The 20,868-nt window shown below is 38.3% G+C and overlaps 1 protein-coding gene across 1 annotated transcript in view; it reads left to right on the forward strand.

Annotated features, from left to right (window-relative positions):
* unc13a (unc-13 homolog A (C. elegans)) overlaps nt 1–20,868 on the forward strand; it is a 46,410-nt gene that overhangs the window by 9,265 nt on the left and 16,277 nt on the right. Inside the window, exons 4-31 of the mRNA XM_067415935.1 lie at nt 920–1,037; nt 1,446–1,569; nt 1,657–1,727; nt 1,934–1,988; nt 2,456–2,485; nt 2,596–2,791; nt 3,604–3,723; nt 5,247–5,993; nt 6,099–6,192; nt 6,970–7,016; nt 8,514–8,592; nt 11,062–11,136; nt 11,233–11,452; nt 11,791–12,018; nt 12,100–12,241; nt 12,337–12,506; nt 13,651–13,766; nt 14,416–14,579; nt 14,665–14,818; nt 14,918–14,986; nt 15,150–15,239; nt 15,954–16,088; nt 16,481–16,614; nt 16,701–16,786; nt 18,257–18,383; nt 18,490–18,586; nt 20,032–20,175; nt 20,739–20,816. Of these exons, the coding sequence (XP_067272036.1) occupies nt 920–1,037; nt 1,446–1,569; nt 1,657–1,727; nt 1,934–1,988; nt 2,456–2,485; nt 2,596–2,791; nt 3,604–3,723; nt 5,247–5,993; nt 6,099–6,192; nt 6,970–7,016; nt 8,514–8,592; nt 11,062–11,136; nt 11,233–11,452; nt 11,791–12,018; nt 12,100–12,241; nt 12,337–12,506; nt 13,651–13,766; nt 14,416–14,579; nt 14,665–14,818; nt 14,918–14,986; nt 15,150–15,239; nt 15,954–16,088; nt 16,481–16,614; nt 16,701–16,786; nt 18,257–18,383; nt 18,490–18,586; nt 20,032–20,175; nt 20,739–20,816 (3,910 nt within the window). The remainder of the gene's footprint in view (nt 1–919; nt 1,038–1,445; nt 1,570–1,656; nt 1,728–1,933; nt 1,989–2,455; nt 2,486–2,595; nt 2,792–3,603; nt 3,724–5,246; nt 5,994–6,098; nt 6,193–6,969; nt 7,017–8,513; nt 8,593–11,061; nt 11,137–11,232; nt 11,453–11,790; nt 12,019–12,099; nt 12,242–12,336; nt 12,507–13,650; nt 13,767–14,415; nt 14,580–14,664; nt 14,819–14,917; nt 14,987–15,149; nt 15,240–15,953; nt 16,089–16,480; nt 16,615–16,700; nt 16,787–18,256; nt 18,384–18,489; nt 18,587–20,031; nt 20,176–20,738; nt 20,817–20,868) is intronic.

Below are 20,868 nucleotides of genomic sequence, written 5' to 3' on the forward strand. Positions count from 1 at the left end.
TCCCAAAACAGAAATTAAATTAGTACCACACAGTGATTTCAACAAACTGTAATAAATAAAGAACACGGTAGCATGCTTATAAACAGTTGAATAAGAATGAATGAATTGTTTTTAAAATGACACAAAATGTAAAATCTATTACAATTAGTTTTATTCTATATAAGGGATTTATTTTGTCTTATTCTGACTTTTTGTTAATTTAAATCTTTAAAATGCGCAATGCTTTTATTGAAAACATGTTGCGGTGTTATTTTTTATTTATTATTATTATTTCAAGCATGAGTGAGAATGAGTCCGCTACGGAAGTCACGTGTTGGAAAAAAAAACAACGAATATTCGAATCTCAAAACTGAAAATCGAATGCCACCTCACCGAACGAATATTCGAATATTCGATTATTCTAGTACAGCCCTACGTGGTAGCACCACTGTCCCCAAAATTAGACCCCATGGTCTGTGAGAGGGATTTTGGATTTTAAGTCAAAGTTGAGGGTACTATTAGGATTTGATGCTACTTTAATGAGTGTAGTCCTGTAGAGCTTCACTTGGAGCGTCGCTGCAGATGCCCAAGGCACAGATGGCATTGTTGTCTACACCCACTTTGGTTTTTCTTGCTTATTTTCTGTTTCTTTTTCCTGTTAAAATGTATCTTTTTTTGTCCTTTGCTATTCTCTGGGGTCTGGTTTTTCAGCATGTCTAATCTAAATGAAATTACAGAGTCATGCAGTTTCTCCACAGTATTTCAAAAATGTGCTTTTTGTGGATTTTATCTAAGCAACTTTTGCCTTAGGTCTATTTCTTTTTAATGTGTTTTTATTATTAACTGAAGCTATATGAAACCTTCCTAACGGAGTGTCGTGTCCATATAGTCATACCATATATGAATTTCTCTGTCCATCTTTCTTCACTCCATCTTCTAGTGAGATTAACAGGCTGGATCTGGGCCTGACCGTGGAGGTATGGAACAAAGGACTGATCTGGGACACCATGGTTGGCACATTGTGGATTCCTTTGCGCAGCATTCGACAGTCGAACGAGGTACAGCCCAGATGGCCGGCCGGGCCCCCAACAGCTTGCAGCTTTTCTCATCTTCTGTAGATCTGTATGTGGAGATCTAAAGCCGATGCCTGGAATTGGCTCTCATTTCAAACATGCTGCAGAAACTATTCCCTGTATGACTCTGTGTGTTAATATTTGTTAGAATTTCGTACCAGTTTTTTAATGAAAAGTTCAATTTGTTTCTGCATTTTCGGCATAAAAGGACAGTGTCCCTGGATAAATCTGGGAATAAATGGCTTGTTTAAGGAAATAACAGTGATTGGTCACTAGCCTTTTACAGGCACAAACCCGAGCAGGTACCTCGGTAGTTGATCCAACCAAATGCACAGACAGTTTTGTCTCTGATGGCAGATATACCACTATTTCTTTTGTACTTTTGTGTTGTAGGAAGGTCCAGGACAATGGTTGACTTTAGACTCCCAGGTAATTATGGCTGAAAATGAGATCTGCGGCACCAAAGATCCCACCTTTCATCGAGTGCTTTTGGATACGCGATTCGAACTCCCATTAGGTATCCTTGCTGTTTATTACTTCCTCCAATATTGTATTTTTGCTTGTCCTAAGTTTTGTTGCTAACTTATGGTTTTCATACTTCCAGATATACCGGAGGAGGAAGCTCGATACTGGGCCAAGAAATTGGAGCAGCTCAATGCCATGAGGGACCAAGATGTGAGTCTCCTCATTCAACTCCAGCCTTGTTGTGTTTATAGTCCTCCCCAGAGACCAAGGGCAGAACATGCATTAATTTGAGTCTGTCAGAGAAATGCCTAAGCCCGAACAGCATTTTTTTTTTTTTTGAATTACTGATCTAATAAAAAAATACTTTTATCTGTTTAAACTAGCTTGCCAGTAATTTATGTTTGGTCATTTTGCAGTACACATACCAGGAGGAGCATGAGAGACCACTTCCAGTGCCATCAACTCAGTGCTGTGAGCTTTCAAGCGCAACTCACACACACTATACATTACATGGCCCCTTGGCAGGTTAATGTGTACAGAACCTCATTAGAAGACCAATCACCCCACCAGCAGGTCCAATATGAGACCGCTTCATCTCTGTGCACTTTATGGATGGCTTATCATCATGGTGCAGATTTCCTGGACAGTATTCAGCAATATCTGAAGCCTGGATGGTTTAAGGAGGAGTGGCTTGTTATAGCAGCTTTGGCTTGCCAACAGGGCATTTTTTATTACTTCAAATCAAAGTTATTAGCCATTAGCACTTAGCGTGCATAGGCAAGGTCACACCCACACTGTTGACATCCAAATTGACAACCATTCCACACCTGGTAATTTCACACTGCTTATTGATGGTCAAACATGGGCATGTGGACCACAAAGATGTATTTTTATCACAGATTTCTTAGGCTTCTTATAATTTTTGTCTTTCCTCATAGGTAACTGGAGTCTATGGGGGGACCAACAAAGTAAGTGAAACATGCAGCTTGGTGGTGACTTCAGGACCATGTTTAATAGGAACATTCCTATTAAACAATCAGATTTAAGGATTAACCCACACAATTTACACTTTCCTCAGACGATGACCCAGACAGTGCTGTGGATGATCGAGACAGTGATTATCGCAGTGAAACCAGCAACAGCATCCCACCTCCGTTCTACACCACTTCTCAGCCCAACGCATCCATGCACCAATACCCCATCCGAAATATGCACCAAGGCTCCCGCTACAGCGACATACACGACTATGACTATGATAACCAGAGAGCCATTAGGTAAATTGTCCAAATTCTTGGGTGCAGTATTGTTGCTAATAACTAGTCACTTTAGCATCTATCCGTTGGTAATAGCATTCACTGTCTCTGTACAACTTTCCTCTGTTCTTATGCATTCCTATGCATTGATGACTGTATACAAGGATTGGATGAGCAGTCATTGTATACACTTCATGGGTTTGGAGTCACACTGGTGTGATTTGAATGCAACATTTCCCCAATTGCTCGTTTTGGTCCAGTTCACTTCAAAACGAGCTTTTATTTCCTGTACATTTTGTCTTACAAAAGTGCTAATCCCGACATTCTTGCATTGCATGCTGGAGACTTTGAGACTTTCTATAAGACTCTGGCCCTGTCCCAAATGGCACCTTAATCTTTCGTGGTCCTTCTCCAAGTCAAGTTACCATTCAGACTGATGGGTAATAGTCCCCTAAGAAGTCTTCACCAAAAGTAGCTTATGAGCAGCCTTTGGAAAACTATAACAACAAATGGGCCTCCTAGCTCTCTCACAGACTTCACAGATGTGCATGAGAGAAGGCCACGAGACTGCATATCAACATCAAGTGCGTCTTTTGGGACAGGGCCTCTTTCAAAGCCTCTTGAATCCTTTATAAAGTCTTATTAATAGACAGATCCTGATCCCAAAGTGATGCTTTTTATATTAGTCTCTTAGCAGCTTGGTTAACCAATGCTTTAAGTTGGGTCATTTTCCTTCCAATGTGACCTGACGAGGTGAGATGAAAAACAAATAAAAAAGACATTTCTCATGCTCCTCCTCTTCCTGCCTCCCCCATCCCCTTCCCTCCCACCAGACGCTATGATAGTTTAGACTCCGCCACCAACGGCCGCAGCGATCTCGATTCGGCTTCTGGCTCGAGCAGGCGGACCAGCCGCCAGTACTCCTTAGACAGTAGGCACTCGCTCTCTGATAGGTGGGTCTCCGTAGCTCCTACACCTCCACCTTCTTCCACCTCCTCCTCCTGCTCTTCTTCCTGCTCCAGCCTGTGATTCCGTCCCGCTGTGATGATGTCGTGGAATTGGACTTGTCTGGTCCTGTGGTCCTCGCTATGCTTGCCATGCATGCGCACCAATCCTTTTTTTACATACATAGTCTATTGATATATTTTATCTATACCTATTTGTATATGTCCTCTATCATGATTGCTGTGTACCTGTTAATGGCCTGTCTCGTGTTATTAGGTAACTGACCCTTACACCTCACAAGCTTTTTCTTGTGTCTTTTGTACCGTGTAATCGGAATTTGGTGCAATTTTGTGAAGTCTGTTATTTGGCTGCTTTATGCCTGACAGAGTTAGAGAATAACATTGTATTTCCGAAGCCTAGTGTGTGCTAATTATATAGCCTTCAGACACTATGTTGTGTGTGGGCAGCAGGCGGGACCATGTCTAGCTGTGACAGTCCAGAGGATGTACATATCATTGATAACCCTCTGTGTGTCTCACGAACCAACCTTACTGAAAGCCATAATGTGTTGTGTGGAAAATAGGAAATGAACATTTGTCTTGGGAATTCACAGGGTTGTGTGCTAGGGAGTTAGAAAAGTTGACTAGCATATATGACTAACTAGCCGAAAGACTTGACAGAAGCTTGATTGTAAGTCTAATTGTGTTTGTGTCCCTTGGCTCTTGTATTTCCTCCAGTCCGAAGCCCAGATGCTTTTTTGGCTCAGCCTATTACACACCACATCTATTTCGCTTCTGATTCTTCATGCATTGCTAAACCTTACATCCCATAATCAATATTGTGTGTGTGTGTGTGTGTGTGTGTGTGTGTGTGTGTGTGTGTGTATGTGTGTGTGTGTGTCTCAATTTCTCATTCTCTCAATCTCTCTATACATAATTGACTCATCAGTCACTTCATCAGTGAGGATAAATAGCCTTTCTAAACCAGAAAATGCTGCACCCAAATTTTTGCGAGCTCAGTGACCCTCAATTTTTTTCTTTTATGTGTTGTTCTTTATTTTCCACCTGGACGATGACAACTCTTTCCCATTGCCATCTTATCTTAACATTTTTGTGTTTGGTCTGAGATTGTGAAACAGCTCCTTTTGAGTCCATATGTTAATGTGAGTTTTTTCCTTCGACTCCCTCAAATTAGCCTTGTGACTTGTTTTCTCTCACCACCTTTCCTGCTGAAGAAAACCCCTTCAACCAACCATGAATTTGTTTGCTTGTCTTGTCTCTGGTTTGAGCTAGTCTACCGGGCTGGCCTTACATTTGGGGGACTAGGTAAGACCAGAAAACCATCTTTAGCTGGTTTAATTAGTTGTTTTCAGCAGGGAGAGACTTCTATTAGCTGACAAGCATCATTTTCCTCTGTGGTTGGTTGTTCCTGCCTCTTACTCTCTTTTTACAGCGCTTAAACCTTTATTTAAGCAATCACCACCTTCTTTCTTCCATTACTTAATATAACTGACAGTTCTTTACTCCCACAGCCCCACTGGCAGTAGTCGCTATGCCTCCTCGGGTGAGCTGAGCCGTGGCAGCTCCCAGCTCAGTGAGGAGTTCGGCCCAGAGGATGTTGAGAGCTTCCGTGGTTCTGGAGAGTTCTACGATGAGAACGACTCCTACCATTCCTGCCATTCCTCTGTTAGCTATGGTAAAGACTCACCTGTCTGGGACCCGGATGAGCCGCAGGTCGTCTACAGTGATGATGGAGAGTACAACAAAGATGGAGGTGAAGAAGTTGCACTCTTTGAGGAAGAGGATGGTGAAATCTATGAGCAGGAGGAAGGGGAGTACCACTATGAGGAGGAAGAGGAAGGAATGTTGTATGAAGAGGATGAAGAACTTTATCCATTGGATGGCACTCTCAGTGAAGAGCAGGAGCCACCCTACACCCCTACCCCAACCAGCACTGCCCCAGCATTGGCTCCTGAGGCCCCTAACAGCCGTCCTCCCCTGGAGAAACAGGCTTCAATGCACCAGCAACAGCCCCCGCAATCCCAACCACCGTTTCAGACCATGGAGCCTAAACGAGAGTCATCCCCCCCTCAACAGCCACAAGATGTCTTTGCCAAGGTACCTCGTACCTCAACCCCACCCCGGATCTCAGAGTTGGAGCCAGAGAATGTCTCAAAGCCTGCAGGTATGCTGGCAGCTCATACAGAGGAGCCCTTGCCCACTTCTGCCACTGAGATCCCACTTGAAGAAGAACATGAGAAGGAAGCTTCTCCTGAGAGGTAAGCTCTATGTGCCAAGTCCTTGAAAGCTTAGATAAGGTGTAGTCTATCGTGACATTTTGCTGCATACAAGTTAAATCTTATAATTTCACCATCTTTTCCCAGCCCACCAAAGTTGGAGTCACCTGTTGACCCTGCAGTAAGGGCCAAAGCCAACTGGCTACGACTCTTCAGTAGGGTTCGCCTTCAGCTGCAGGAGGTATGTGAGGTCTGAAGTTGTGAAATTTATTTAAGATTTGTTTGATCAGCTTCCAAGTACATAGAAATACAGTAACCTTTTTAAATCAGATTTTGCCAGCTTATGCTTTTTCAGTTGGTTCTGTTGGCCAACATTGGGTCGCTAGTCTTTGGTTAGTTCTGCCCTTTTGTTGTCCTTTTATTTCCTGTCTTCTCCATTTCATGTTTCTTTTTTGTTGCCTGTTTTACATATTACTGTTATGTATGTTTACAAAACAAGTTTTCGTTTTGAGATTTTGTACTTTGGCCCTTTTTGTGTTCCACCCCATTTGTTTTTGTTTTTGTGTGTTTTTTCTTTCAGTTTTTTGTCATTGCAATAGCGATTGTCATGCTCTTCCCTGCTTTGCCGAAGTTGGACAAGCAGTCTGAAAGGTGGGTGTGGTAATGTGAGGGTTCAGAGTAAACACATTTTTCTGTCCATTGACTATGGCGCACTTTCTCCGAGATACACTTGGAGTTATGATAGAATAATGATGAGATAAAGATGTCCGGCAAATCCGGTCTAATTATGAGAGAGGCCTGCAGCTGACGTCAATGAGATCAGCCGACTGCAGGCTCTTACTGGGTCCAATCAAAACAGACAATGGTTATTTTCTGCAATACAAAATATATCTTTGAAATTACATTGTGAGGTCTGCATGGATATTGAAAAGAACATTAATATGGTTTAGTGGATGAATTAAAAAGAGAGATATGGAGTTCTGTCACTGATCCCTCTGTCACACTCTGTCGTCTGCAGGCTCGGGGTGAGACTCCAGGACTTGCATCACTCTTTTTGCAAGCAGGGTGAGTGTCACCAGAAGACTGCAACTCTTTTTCAGAGCAGCTAAACGTCTGAGCAATTTAAGCATAATGCTTTAGATGAGATATAATGTATATAAACATCTAAATATTGGAAAGTATCTTAAGCATTATGAATTTCTATGGAAAATGCTCTTTTCCAAAGGATTATCACTATTTTTTAAAGACCTCTATTTTTAGGGGTTCAAGCACTGTAGCCCTGAAACCCTATTGTAATTGATTACATTTCCTAGGATCAGCATTCTCCATTGAAAGTGATTGAAACTTTGTGGGCTAGTAGTACTGGTAGTACACCATCTACAATGTCACCAAGGCTAGCCCCGATCAGCCTGATGGTGAGCTACAGCGATGAAAAGTACAAAAACGCTCATAACTTCTAATTAGGAGTAGGCTCAAGTGTCTTACATTCTGATTTGATCGTCTCTTCCTTTGCGAAATTTTCAGGTATTTTGGATTGTTTGGGAAAAAAAATTATCACAGGCTGGAACTAGTCCTAGGTTTTTTGTTCGATTGGAACCAGTTAATGAGTAATGTTAATAATGATTTAAAAAAAAATGTTAAAAATGTCGATTCATGGTCTTAAAGGACCACCAAAACGTAAAAATTAGGAGGACCCACTTTTTCCTAAAAAATTTGCATGCTGTGTCAGCCCTAGAGGCTGTTTTGAAGAAATTCAAAAGAAATCGGCCACCGGGGGCACCTTTGCATTTCTCATGTGCGAAAAGGATTGTATACAGCGCGATTTTTCGCACACGTCCGAAGCATTCATACCGCATGGTAGAACTCCTCGTTTGAGACAACTTTGTCTCTAGGACCGCCGCTGTCAATAAAATTGTTCATTAAATATTGGAGGTTTTTTGCAAAAAACGACTTTGGTCAGCTTAGTTGTAGGTTTTTGGCTCAACCTCGATAACTGTTAAAAAGCTTTAAAAAACATATATTTCCTATGGTAATTTGCCTGTATTGGCTGTAAATGGTCTTTTCCATCTATGATCACAATGTTAACAGGCTTGCTAATTAAAACACAATTTTTACGCATATGCTTAAAGGCCTTAAAACACTTGAACCCCGATAATTGCTGCACTCAGCTATATTTTTAATTTTTCCTGCTCCCCTATTCAAATTAGTTGTCTAAATTAGATCAATTGGAAATTATAGATCAGATTTTTATTTATGTTAAATGTAGGTGCTACATTGCATCAATTAAATGCTGTATCTACATCCTGACTTCTCTTTGCAAAATATATCAAAGCTTACAAGCTTTTGTTCTGCTAATCAAATGAAAGAAATTTAAATGATTAACGAAGCACACACACACACACACACACACACACACACACACACACACACATATATATATATATATATATATATATATATATATATATATATATATATATATATATATATATATATATATATATATATATATATATATATTTATATATATTAATAAAATACATTTTCCTGTTTGATCCACAGGCCTGGAGGTGCTCTCTACAGCATAGACAGCATGCCTGACCTACGCAAGAGGAAAGCCATCCCTCTCGTCCGAGATCTGGTGAGTCACACTCCCCCACTTCAATACGTCAAAGTTTCAACCAAAGCATTGGTGGACAAAACATCACCTTCCTAGCTCTTCAAAAGCTCCATCAATATATGTCAGCATGGTTATTTTGGGCAGCAGTCTGTCAAGGGTCTGTAGTTCACAGAAGTCTCTACGGCACATCTGTTTGAATCACGGCTACAGGGTTAGACATTTTTAGAGCATTACTCAGCTCCATTCACCCTGTAGACTTATGAATATCCACCGGTCCAGTCAGCCTCCCGACTGCCTCATGTCTCTTTACAGTCTCTTTACAATCCCATTAATTTTGCTCTCTATATTTCTTCCTGAGCTGACTTCATTCCCTGCTAACCTTGTTTCATGCCTGTAACCTAAGTTCGAGAGCAAGCATCGTTGGTTCATGCATGGAAAGAGGCAACATAAAATATAAATTGAACCCATTAAGTTGGCATTAAATGCTCAAGAGTTGTTGCATTAGCGCTTGTTAATTAACTACATTTTTTACTTTTACTTTCTGTAAAATCTTCTTATTAGACTGACAGGAGAGTTAGTAATGTATTGATTAGACAAAGAAACGAGAGCCAAAAAAAATAGTTCAGTAGCTGACAGCTGTCGTGTAGGTCTGGCCGTACTTATTCAGCCAAGAACGTTCCTGGCAGCCTTCACCGGAGGGCTGTCAGAACAAGCAAAGGCACCAGGCTCTCTTTGACGCTACGGACTGGAAGATGAGGGAGAAATTACCATGCTGCACGAAACAGCTCCGCAGTTTGTCGGTTTTAATCCAGCTTACCATCACCGACACTGACTCTACGAGTCAGAAGCCAAAATGCTGACTTGATCAGAATTAAAACGCGTGTCAAAAACAATTCATCCAAAAGACAAAGTACCCCCCCCCCCCCCCTCTCTTTTGTATTTCTGTCTGCTCTTTCCATAGTTCAGTCTTCCTCATGCATAATTGTTGCACAAGCACTTTTCGAGACCTCTTTACATAAATACTTTATTGTTGTGGTTGAGTCAGTAGTTTTATAAAAAGTATAACTTGAATGTAGCTCTAGTTGTCATGTTTTATGACTTAATCAGCCCTGCTTGTGCAGTTTATGAAGTATGTAATCAAATGCAATCATACCAAACTTCTAAAAAATATATATAATTTATTTTCCAATGCCTCGTCTCCTGCAGGCTATGGTGAGTACTACCTTTTTTTAACACTCCTTGGTAAAATACTTCAATTCCAGCCATAAAAACTGTTTTCTGTTTCATTGTTTATGAATGTATACTTTTAAAGAATTTCGACATGGAAACTATGATGCTTTCATCACAAATTCATAGTTAAAGCGTTACCCCAAAAAGTCTGTGAAAATTCTGTCATTAATTACTCACCCTCATGTCGTTCCAGACCTGTAAGACCTTTGTTCGTCTTCAGAACACAAATTTAAGATATTTTTGTTGAAATTTGAGAGCTCTCCGTAGACATCTATTTAATTAACCTTTCAAGAACCTCAAAGGTAGTAAAGAAACTACATTGTGACTACATTGGTTCAGCCTTCATTTTATAAAGCGACAAGAGTACTTTTTGTGCGCAAAAAACCAACAAAATAACAATTTCAAAACACTGAATCAGCATATCGATTCATGATTCGTGTGTCAAACTGCTGAAATCATGTGACTTTGTCGATCCGAACCACTGATTCGATACACTGATTCATAATGCTCCGAAGCTTCACGAAGCAGTGTTTTGAAATCGGCCATCACTATATAAGTCGTTATTTAGGTTTTTTTGCACACAAAAACTATTCTCGTCGCTTCATGTATTTATTGTAGAACCACTGTAGTGAGATGGACTTTTTAACAACATCCTTAGGGCCTTTTTTGGGTCTTGAGAGAAGAAATGACATTAGTGTCAATGAATCCATCGGATTTCAACAAAAATATCTTCATTTGTGTTCCAAAGATGAACAGCGGTCTTACGGGTGTCAAACGACATTAGGGTGAGAATTTAATAAAATAATTTTCATTTTTGGGTGAACTAACCCTTTAAGGATCATTATTGCAGCTATTATCATCATAGTTTCTGGGATGTTATATATTTGTCCACAGTTTTTCTAACCCTAATTGATGGAGTGTGTAGCTTTTTATTTCTTAAACAGCCATGCAAGACATATCATGGCCATATTCCAGGATGACAATGTAAAGATTCATCAGCCTCACATTGTGAAATGATGGTTGGGAGGGTGCATGAAGAATCATTTTCACATTTGAAATTCATTGATATATATCTATATTTGCTTCTATGTAATTTTTATTACAGTTTTTTTACTTAAATTGTTATATTTTTGACAAAGTTTGACAAAATTACTGTTAAAATCAGTGTTCAGTTCATATCCTATATTAGAAAGCAATCAAATATATACACACATTTGCTTCTAATTTTATTTTAAACCCTACGTTTGTTTTCTCTTGTAGTCCCTTGTCCAGAACTCTCGAAAAGCAGGCATCACTTCTGCTATGGCCTCCAGCACACTTAACAATGAAGAATTGGTATGTCAACCAGCCCTTTTTTCTTCCTGGATATTCACATGTTGCAGTACAGAACCATTTCCCATTTACCTGTTGATTTGTTCAATGATCATGCAGAAGAGTCACGTCTATAAGAAGACCCTGCAGGCTTTGATATACCCCATTTCCTGTACCACACCACACAACTTTGAGGTGTGGACGGCAACCACACCCACCTACTGCTACGAGTGCGAGGGGCTTCTGTGGGGCATCGCTCGACAGGGCATGCGCTGCACTGAGTGTGGGGTCAAGTGCCACGAGAAGTGTCAAGATTTACTCAATGCTGATTGTCTGCAGAGTAAGATTACTTACTGAGTTTCTTTCATTACTCTCAAATATTGTATTTATTTAAATATAAATATATTTAAAATATACACTACCGGTAAAAAGTTTGGAATAATTACAATTTTAAATATTTTATATTAACCGAGCACCATATACTGCATATAAGAATAATTTCTGAAGGACCATGTGACACTAAAGACTGGAGTAATTATGCTGAAAATTCTGCCTTGCATCACAGGAATAAATTAAATTTTGAAGTACTCAAAAACATTATGATTATTTCAAATATATTGACCGGTAGTGTAAATATAAAATACATTTTTATATAAATACCTTATCCATCTTCTGCAGGGGCGGCGGAGAAGAGCTCTAAACATGGAGCTGAGGATCGCACGCAGAACATCATCATGGTGCTGAAAGACCGCATGAAGATCCGTGAGCGGAACAAGCCTGAGATATTCGAGCTGATTCAAGACGTGTTTGCAGTCATCAAGGCCACACACGTGGCGCACATGAAGCAGGTCAAGCAAAGCGTCCTGGACGGAACGTCCAAGTGGTCGGCCAAGATAAGCATCACCGGTAATGACCCCACTTCAACCAGCAGAAGTTTGTTATGTGTCATATTGGTTATCTTAGTATTAACCCTGTTTCTGCGCTCAGTTTTATGCGCCCAGGGCCTGCAGGCAAAGGACAAGACCGGCTCAAGCGACCCTTATGTTACAGTGCAAGTAGGCAAAACCAAAAAACGAACAAAGACTATCTACGGCAACCTCAACCCTGTATGGGATGAGAGCTTCAATTTGTAAGTGAACTATTTTTGTATCTCGCTTAATATATTATATCAAATACATTTTATCGAGAATCAGTGCTCACAGTGATACAAGCATGTTTCAACAGTGAGTGTCACAACTCTTCCGATCGGATCAAAGTGCGCGTGTGGGACGAGGATGACGATATTAAGTCCAGAGTAAAGCAGAAGTTCAAACGTGAGTCTGACGACTTCCTCGGTCAGACCATCATCGAGGTTCGAACTCTGAGTGGTGAAATGGATGTCTGGTACAACCTGGGTGAGTAACCAAGCCATATTTTTCTTAGAAAATATTGAAATACATTGATAAGATAAATGTAGTTATATCTGTGATCCATTTATGTTGCGATCACGTCAAGCTGTCTTGCAGTGCTTAATGATTAAATGGTTTCAACTCTTGTTTAACCTTTAGAAATTAGACCAAAAATTATAGAAAGATTAATGTGAAACTGCATGGGCAATGTTTTTTTTTTTTGCAATGTATCAAAGTGATTGACATTTCTGTTCTAAGCTCAAATATGTTTGTTTGCTTTGTTTTGTTCGCTTTCTTGCTAACAAAGCAATGTCATAAAATTGTTCCTAATGCTATCGTTGAAAGACTCTTAAAGGGATAGTGCACCCAAAAATGAAAATTCTGTCATCATTAACTCACCGTCAAGTTGTTCCAAACCTGTATGAATTTATTTGTTCTGCTGAACACTGCGGTTTGTTGGTAACCAAACAGTTTATGGGCCCCATTGATTTCCATAGTATTTTTTTTCCTCATACTATTGCAGTCAATGGTGCAAGTAAGATATTTATACAGGTTTGGAACAACTTGATGGTAAGTAAATGAGTAAATATTAGGTGAACTGTTCCTTTAAAAGTTGTATTAATTACCTAAAAAACTAAATCTGGATTAACTGATTCTACACATCCTACTTTACATTTTTTGCCCTTCTAAGAAAGCACTGGGTCATTTGGCTTAAAAAAATAAATAAAAAACATCATAAAAAAACAAAACAAATAAAAAACACACCCACAGATAGATAGATAGATAGATAGATAGATATAGATAGATAGATAGATAGATAGATAGATAGATAGATAGATAGATAGATAGATAGATAGATAGATAGATAGATAGATAGATAGATAGATAGATAGATAGATAGATAGATAGATAGATAGATTGATTGATTGATTGATTGATTGATTGATTGATTTAGATTTTTTATGATGGTTGTACGATTAATTTTTTTGTGTGATTTTTGCAAAAAAATTCATATGATCTTTTTCGTATGTTTTCTTTTGTGATTATGTATTTTTCTTTCATTTTTATGATTGTCTCACCACTTTCTTTTTTTCGAAGTTGTCTTTTGTATGATTTCAATGTTTACCAGCTTAATTTTGTTTCCTTTTAGACAAGCGTACAGACAAGTCTGCTGTGTCGGGAGCCATTCGTATGCACATCAGTGTGGAGATCAAAGGAGAGGAAACCGTAGCTCCGTACCACGTCCAGTACACTTGCTTGCATGAGGTCAGTCTGATGCTATCATGATCATGTTTTTCAATCTCATTTACTACAGTTACTACTGGTGTTCCTCAGGGTTCTGTTTTGGGCCTGCTTCCATTCGTTATCTACTTACTCCCTCTTGGTTACATTTTCAGGAAATATGGTATCTTTTTACACTGCTCTTTTCTTCCACCTTCTTTATCCAATTGTTTAGCTGAAATTAAAGATGGGTTTTTTGGCTAACTTTTTAAAAATCAATAGTGATAAAACCAAGAACTTTTAGCTTTGTGGCCCTTGCCTATGGAACTCTCCCTCTTGATATTCATAAAAGTGAAAGTCTACATACTTTCAAATCCCGTCTTAAGACTTACCTTTTTACCCAGGCCTTTTTATGACCTGCTTTTTATTAGCATACTGTTACACTGTTGTATTCTGTGACACTAATGGGATTTGTTTATTGTTATTTAATTTGTATTCTTTTTTTTATTACTGCTTGGCTTGCTTTTAAGGTGACCTTGGGTCTTATGAAAGGCGCAGTTAAATAAAATGCATTATTATTATAATTAATTTTCCACCTACGGTCATTTATCAACAAGCTACATAATCCATGCTAGAGTACATCAAATCAGTCCTTAGCAAGTACTTAGCATTTACTCCATCTTTCTCTCCACAGAACCTTTTTCACTATTTAACGGACATCCAGAACAACGGGGTGGTGAAGATACCAGATGCCAAGGGTGATGACGCATGGAAGGTTTACTTTGAAGAGACGCCCCAAGAAATTGTCGATGAGTTTGCCATGCGTTACGGAGTGGAATCCATTTATCAAGCCATGACGTATAACTGTCCCCACTATTTTGGCATTGATGTTTTACTTGTTTGCTTAGGTACTTAGGTACTTTTTGTGACTTCTTGTTTCTAGACACTTTGCCTGCTTGTCATCAAAGTACATGTGTCCTGGTGTGCCTGCAGTCATGAGCACCCTACTGGCCAACATCAATGCGTACTACGCTCACACAACCCAGGCCACCAACAATGTCTCTGCCTCTGACCGTTTTGCTGCCTCCAACTTTGGGGTGAGTGCTTGAGCCAGCCATGTCTCCACATAGTGAAATTTTCAATATTAAAGTGTTTGTGGCAATAATTTAAGGTGGTTTCTTGTGTGTTCTCTGTAGAAAGAGCGATTTGTCAAGCTTCTGGACCAGCTCCACAACTCTCTGAGGATTGACCTCTCTATGTACAGGGTATGTATGTTTTCTTGCTTGTATTTGAAGGATGATTCTTAACTAATGTTAAATGGTTAGTGTGGCGTTCCCAGTCCAGTCTGATAAATAAAGAATGATTAGCGACTAAGTATTAAAAGCATAAAGTAGTATTAAAAAGTAGTATTTCTCTTGTGTCTCTTAGAATAATTTCCCAGCTAGCAGTCCTGAGAGGCTACAGGACCTCAAGTCTACTGTGGACCTACTGACCAGTATCACATTTTTCAGGATGAAGGTTAGTTGTGAATCCCTGACGCTGTTGACGGTGTAAATTTTGTAAGCTGTATTTGGCACTTTGTGTCAATATATCATTCTAAAATATCCGTATTATTTTTGTGTGTGCGTGATTTTATTTTTATATAAACTTTTTTAGTTTAGTTTTTATACAATTTCAATTTATACAATTTCCTTTTTTTCATGTAATTTTTGTATTTCTGAAATTACATTATTTTTTTATATGATGTTTATATGATTTTCTTTTCTGTAGGATTTTCTTGTTACACGATTATCATACATTTATCTTTTTCACACAGTTCTTTTTTCCAGACAATTTTGGTATGATTTTATTTGAATTTTTTTAAATATATTTTTATGATTTTGAGAATTTTCTTGCTTCATACAATTTTCGTACGAGGTTATTTTTCTGTAAGGTGTTCTTTTATGATTTGCATACAGTTTTATCTTTGCCGTATGTGTTTTAATCTTTTTATGATTTTCATACAAATGAATTTTTTCATGCAATTTGCTGTATTTTTTTGTTTGATTTTTGTGCATTTTACTTTTTTTATACAATTTTTTATAATTTTCTTCTCTTCTATGGGAGTTCTTTTACGATTTCTTTTTCGTTTGATTTTCTTTTTTTATGATTTTAAAGTTTACATCCAATACTAAAAATTTGGTTCATAACTGAATTACCCATCTAAATGAACCATGATCCCTTCTTCTCTAGGTCCAAGAGCTTCAGAGTCCTCCTCGTGCCAGCCAGGTAGTGAAGGACTGTGTGAAGGCTTGCCTCAACTCTACCTACGAATACATTTTCAACAACTGCCATGAACTGTATAGTCGAGAATACCAAACAGACCCGGTGAGTCGACACTCCCTGGCCAAGCCACAAAGCTTTTTGCCTAGGGAGCATCCGTGTCATTTTATCAGTGCAATTCATCTCACAGCTTTTGTTTATGCTGCTTTGAAGATGTTACAGACTCCCTTCATAAATATCAAACACTCTTCCTGTTGAATTAAACATCTGACCCCTGGGCTACTTACTATATTTTGCTGCAAAGCTTTGCAGGATTGTTCCATATCTTGTTCCCCTAGAGTAGTTGGCATACATTTGCTTGTTTGCTTGCTGGCTGAAATAAGCCATTCCTGCTGTGCGCTTAGTAGGGTAATTTCTTCCGGAGTTTGGCAGATTATGAAAAGACATAATGTGCTTCAGGCTTCCATTGGATTTCAAAATGAATGCTTTTTATGCAGAACAAAAAAGGAGAGGTTCCTCCAGAAGAACAAGGTCCAAGTATCAAGAATCTGGACTTCTGGTCTAAGCTAATCACCCTTATTGTCTCAATTATTGAAGAGGACAAGAACTCTTACACCCCCTGCCTTAACCAGTGAGTCCCGCACCATGTTATTTCACAAAATCGCCCAATGCACATCCTGTTAAGGATATTAATATTCCTTGCTCTGGTCCACACAGGTTTCCCCAGGAGCTCAATGTTGGAAAGATCAGTGCAGAGGTTATGTGGAACCTGTTTGCCCAGGATATGAAGTACGCAATGGAAGGTGAGACTAAGCTAAGGGACTTTTCTTAACCTTTATTTTATTTAGATTGCTCTGTATACAAAACAGATGGTTTCAATGCAGCTTTACATAAACATGAAAATAAAAAAATCGATGATGCAAAATGTATAAAAATTTGGGAGCTCAAGTCATTGCAGTTCAGTATAGCCCCTTTCACTCTGCACGTCGGACCCGCAATATTCCCGGAACATTGCCGGGTCGCCTTCTGTGTGAAAGCAACCACATCCCGGGATTGATTACCGAATTCGACCCGGGTCGGGGACCTAGTAATATTGCGGTATTCGACCCGGGACGAGTGCTGTGTGAACAAAAGCCAAAACTAATGCCGCAACATGTACGTAGTTATTGTGCGACTCCTAGAGCTTGTTTTTTCAATAATACAACCCTGCAGTGCCAGAAGAGCTAGTCGGTGTTTTAAACGCAGAGAGTGTTCGTATACAAAAGAAACTAAAATTAAACAAGCAGAAATATGTGCAAACTGGACACAAGTCAAGACCACAGAGCTCCTTACTATCCGCGCTGAAGCTGAGATCGCTCGCCATTATACGTCACATCCGGATGTCACGTGTCAACTCGACCCGGGACCGTTACGGGTTGTGTGTGAAAAGTGCACATATTACGGTATTTCGCTGGCAGTGTGAATGGACCAAATCTAGCGGCCCGGGAACAAATGCCGGGTCGCATTATCCGTGTATTTGCCGCAATCGCAGTGTGAAAGGGGCTTAAGTAAAGTTCATCCATTATGTAACAAGTTAAATTCAGACATAAGCAGCTCTACAGAAGACCAAAGTGTTGTTATTTACGTTGAGTCAGTTCTGGGACCGTTACGTTCTATGTTGATTCATTTCAGTTCAATAAATGAATCAATGGTGCAAATTGTTGTCAATTATGAAACTAATTCGATTCAGCCGTAAAGCATCTCTACTGATACTCTACTTGTTATCTGATAGTGTAAGTGCAGTCAAATTGATAATAATACTCAATATTTAGTGTTTTTTAAACCCCATCTTTTTCTGGATTATGCTTTTGTGTGGATATATTTGTATACATATATATATATATATATATATATATATATATATATATATATATATATATATATATATATATATATATATATATATATATATATATATATATATCACTATCAAGACTCCAAATCCTCATGATATGTAATTAAAAGTTTCAGCTCAGGTCTTGAATGATCATAACTTAACTATCAGATGAGATGCAAAGAAAACAAAGTTAGAATTTTAGTTAGAAACACAAGCATTGCAGGGTTTCTCTCTGATAGCCACTTAAATTTCACACTTGGTGAAAAGTCAACATGTGGTGGATTTCTTCTCATCTGCTGATTCAGTAGGGGTCCTCCATTCTGCATAGATGTATTATATGCTGTTAAATCTTCAGCTGTCTCTTGAAGAACTTTTGTCTTCACCTCATGTCTTCCAGAGCATGAAAAAAACCGCCTGTGCAAGAGTGCCGATTACATGAACCTGCACTTCAAAGTAAAGTGGCTTTACAATGAATATTGCAAAGACCTGCCTTTCTTCAAGAGCCGAGTGCCTGAGTATCCCGCGTGAGTGGCATCCCGCACACAAAAATGATATCGCACACACTCAAAATGTCACTGTGACCACGGTATGATGGGTAATAAAGCTTTAGGTGGTGATGTTACTCTGCAGGTGGTTTGAGCCATTTGTCATCCAGTGGTTGGATGAGAATGAGGAGGTGTCTCGAGACTTCTTGCACGGAGCCCTGGAGCGTGACAAAAAAGATGGGGTGAGATTTATTTCTCTTGCTTTCTGGTTCCTTTGGCCATTCGATACAGATTCAAGAACCAATATTTTATATTATATTTTATAAATCAGTTTATAGATCAATAAAATATATATATATGCTTAAAATAGAAAAAATAAAAATAACTAATACTATTTTTAATTGTTGTTGTTATAAATAAAATGTATATCCCACATTTTAAACGTGTTTTCAGACTATTATACAGTGTAGATAGATTAATGTTTTATTTTAAATATAACTACTGAAATGTATCCCAATTACAAATGTCTTTATAATCTTTAACATACCTGTTTTACATAACATAACATATTTGTTTCGAACAGTGTTCTTTTTTGATTTTCATACTATTTTGTTTTTATTTCTTTTTTTATTGATTTGCTTTTCTGTATGATTTTTTAAGATTTTTGTACATTTCTTTTTGTAATACATTTTTTATACGATTTTCTTTTCTGTAAGTTTTAGTGCTGTCAAATCGATTAATTGCGATTAATCGATTTGACAGCACTATTATTTCTCTTTTTTTGGTACAATTTTCAAGTTTCAAAGAAATATATTAATATATAAATAATTTAGGCCTTTATATAGTATGATTATTGTATTAATACAAGTGCTGTCAAATTGATTAATCCTGATTAATACAAGTTTGTATTGTGTTGATGTTTTTTTAAAAATGTGTTTAAACAAGTTTAAGTTGTTAAATAACATTTCAAAGAGTTTAATTTCCTTATTTGACTGTTTTTATGTCAGACAGTGCAAGCACAATCATTTGAATATACTCCAGGGTTTCTACTGATAAAAAGCCATATGCCAATCGGTGAAGTAACTCTTTAAGACAATAAAACATAAAATAATATGTATTATTTAAATCTACTAAAAACAAATTCAAACTAAATAGGTTTTATAGAATAATGTGGTATATGTCATGAATTTATCAAATTATTTTAAAAGAAAACTTGGACACAAATCACTGACCCATAACAGTATATATATGACAAGTTTACAGTAAATTATAAAAGCAAAATAATATGACAAGTTTACAGTAAATTATAAAATGTTAGATGCGACAATTAATTGAGAAAAGTTTTATTTATTTTATAATTTACTGTAAACTTGTCATATTATTTTGCTTTTTACAGCTGTAATATGTAACAACAGACCTCCAGCCTGCAGCCAGACATGTCCAAATTTGATGAATGAGTGCCCTCGGAGGACCTCAGCATGTTCCTGAACCAATAAGCACACTCTTTAGTTCATTAGTTTCACCGAGCCCCCTTTGGGAAACTGCCACAGTCTCACCTCAACCCAATTATTTCCAGACGAAAGAGCTCACACCTGACGTCTAGTCGCAAATTGCTTGTGCGGTCTCTTGCGCCTTCTATTCCCAAACTTTTTTTTTGACTGCACATCCAAATCTTTCTTTCCTACAGTATCAGCAAACTTCAGAGCACGCTCTCTTCTCCTGTTCGGTAGTGGACGTCTTCTCGCAGCTTAACCAGAGCTTCGAGATCATTAAGAAGCTGGAGTGCCCAGACCCACAGATTGTTGGACACTACATGAAGAGATTTGCAAAGGTCCTAAGCAGACACTCCCTCTTTTTATTTTAATCATTATCATTCCATTTACTTTCAAACTGACATAATGCCATTAAGTAAAAGTCAAGTGCTTAGCTGAGATTTTGGTTGCAAACTTTGATAACCTACTGAAAACAAACATGTATGCATACAAATATGCATTTCAGCTCAAAATATCAAACATTTTTGAAGCTAAACAATTCAGAGTCTGTGCCCATCATACCCCAAGTGATTATCTTTGAACCTCAACTGACCATCTTTGTTGATCCTGGAACAACATTCCAAACAACCAATCAGATTTGAGTGTCAAGTTTAATGTTTATGTCAAGTTTAGGCTTACAACCGTGGTGTTTCTTCATCAGTGTTATTCACCTATCATTTCCCTCCGATTTTAGGGATAGGATTAGTACTATGTTGGTCCAAAATATGTTGATCCAGGAACATGTTTTGGCAAAATCAAGATGACCCAAGCCTTTAGCAACATTCATATTGACCTTCATGGTCAGTCTGTGAAATGGCTATTGTCTTAGAATTTGTTTTGACATGATTTCTTTGACCCACAGACCATTAGCAACGTTCTGCTCTCCTATGCAGACATTATCTCCAGGGATTACCCCAACCACTGCACCAAGGAGAAAGTGGTAAAAATCTAAAAAGCCCTGTGGAATCAGGTTATTTTTTTTGAAATAGTTG

The sequence above is a fragment of the Pseudorasbora parva genome, chromosome 14 (assembly GCF_024679245.1).
Source record: "Pseudorasbora parva isolate DD20220531a chromosome 14, ASM2467924v1, whole genome shotgun sequence".
Lineage (NCBI taxonomy): Eukaryota > Metazoa > Chordata > Actinopteri > Cypriniformes > Gobionidae > Pseudorasbora > Pseudorasbora parva.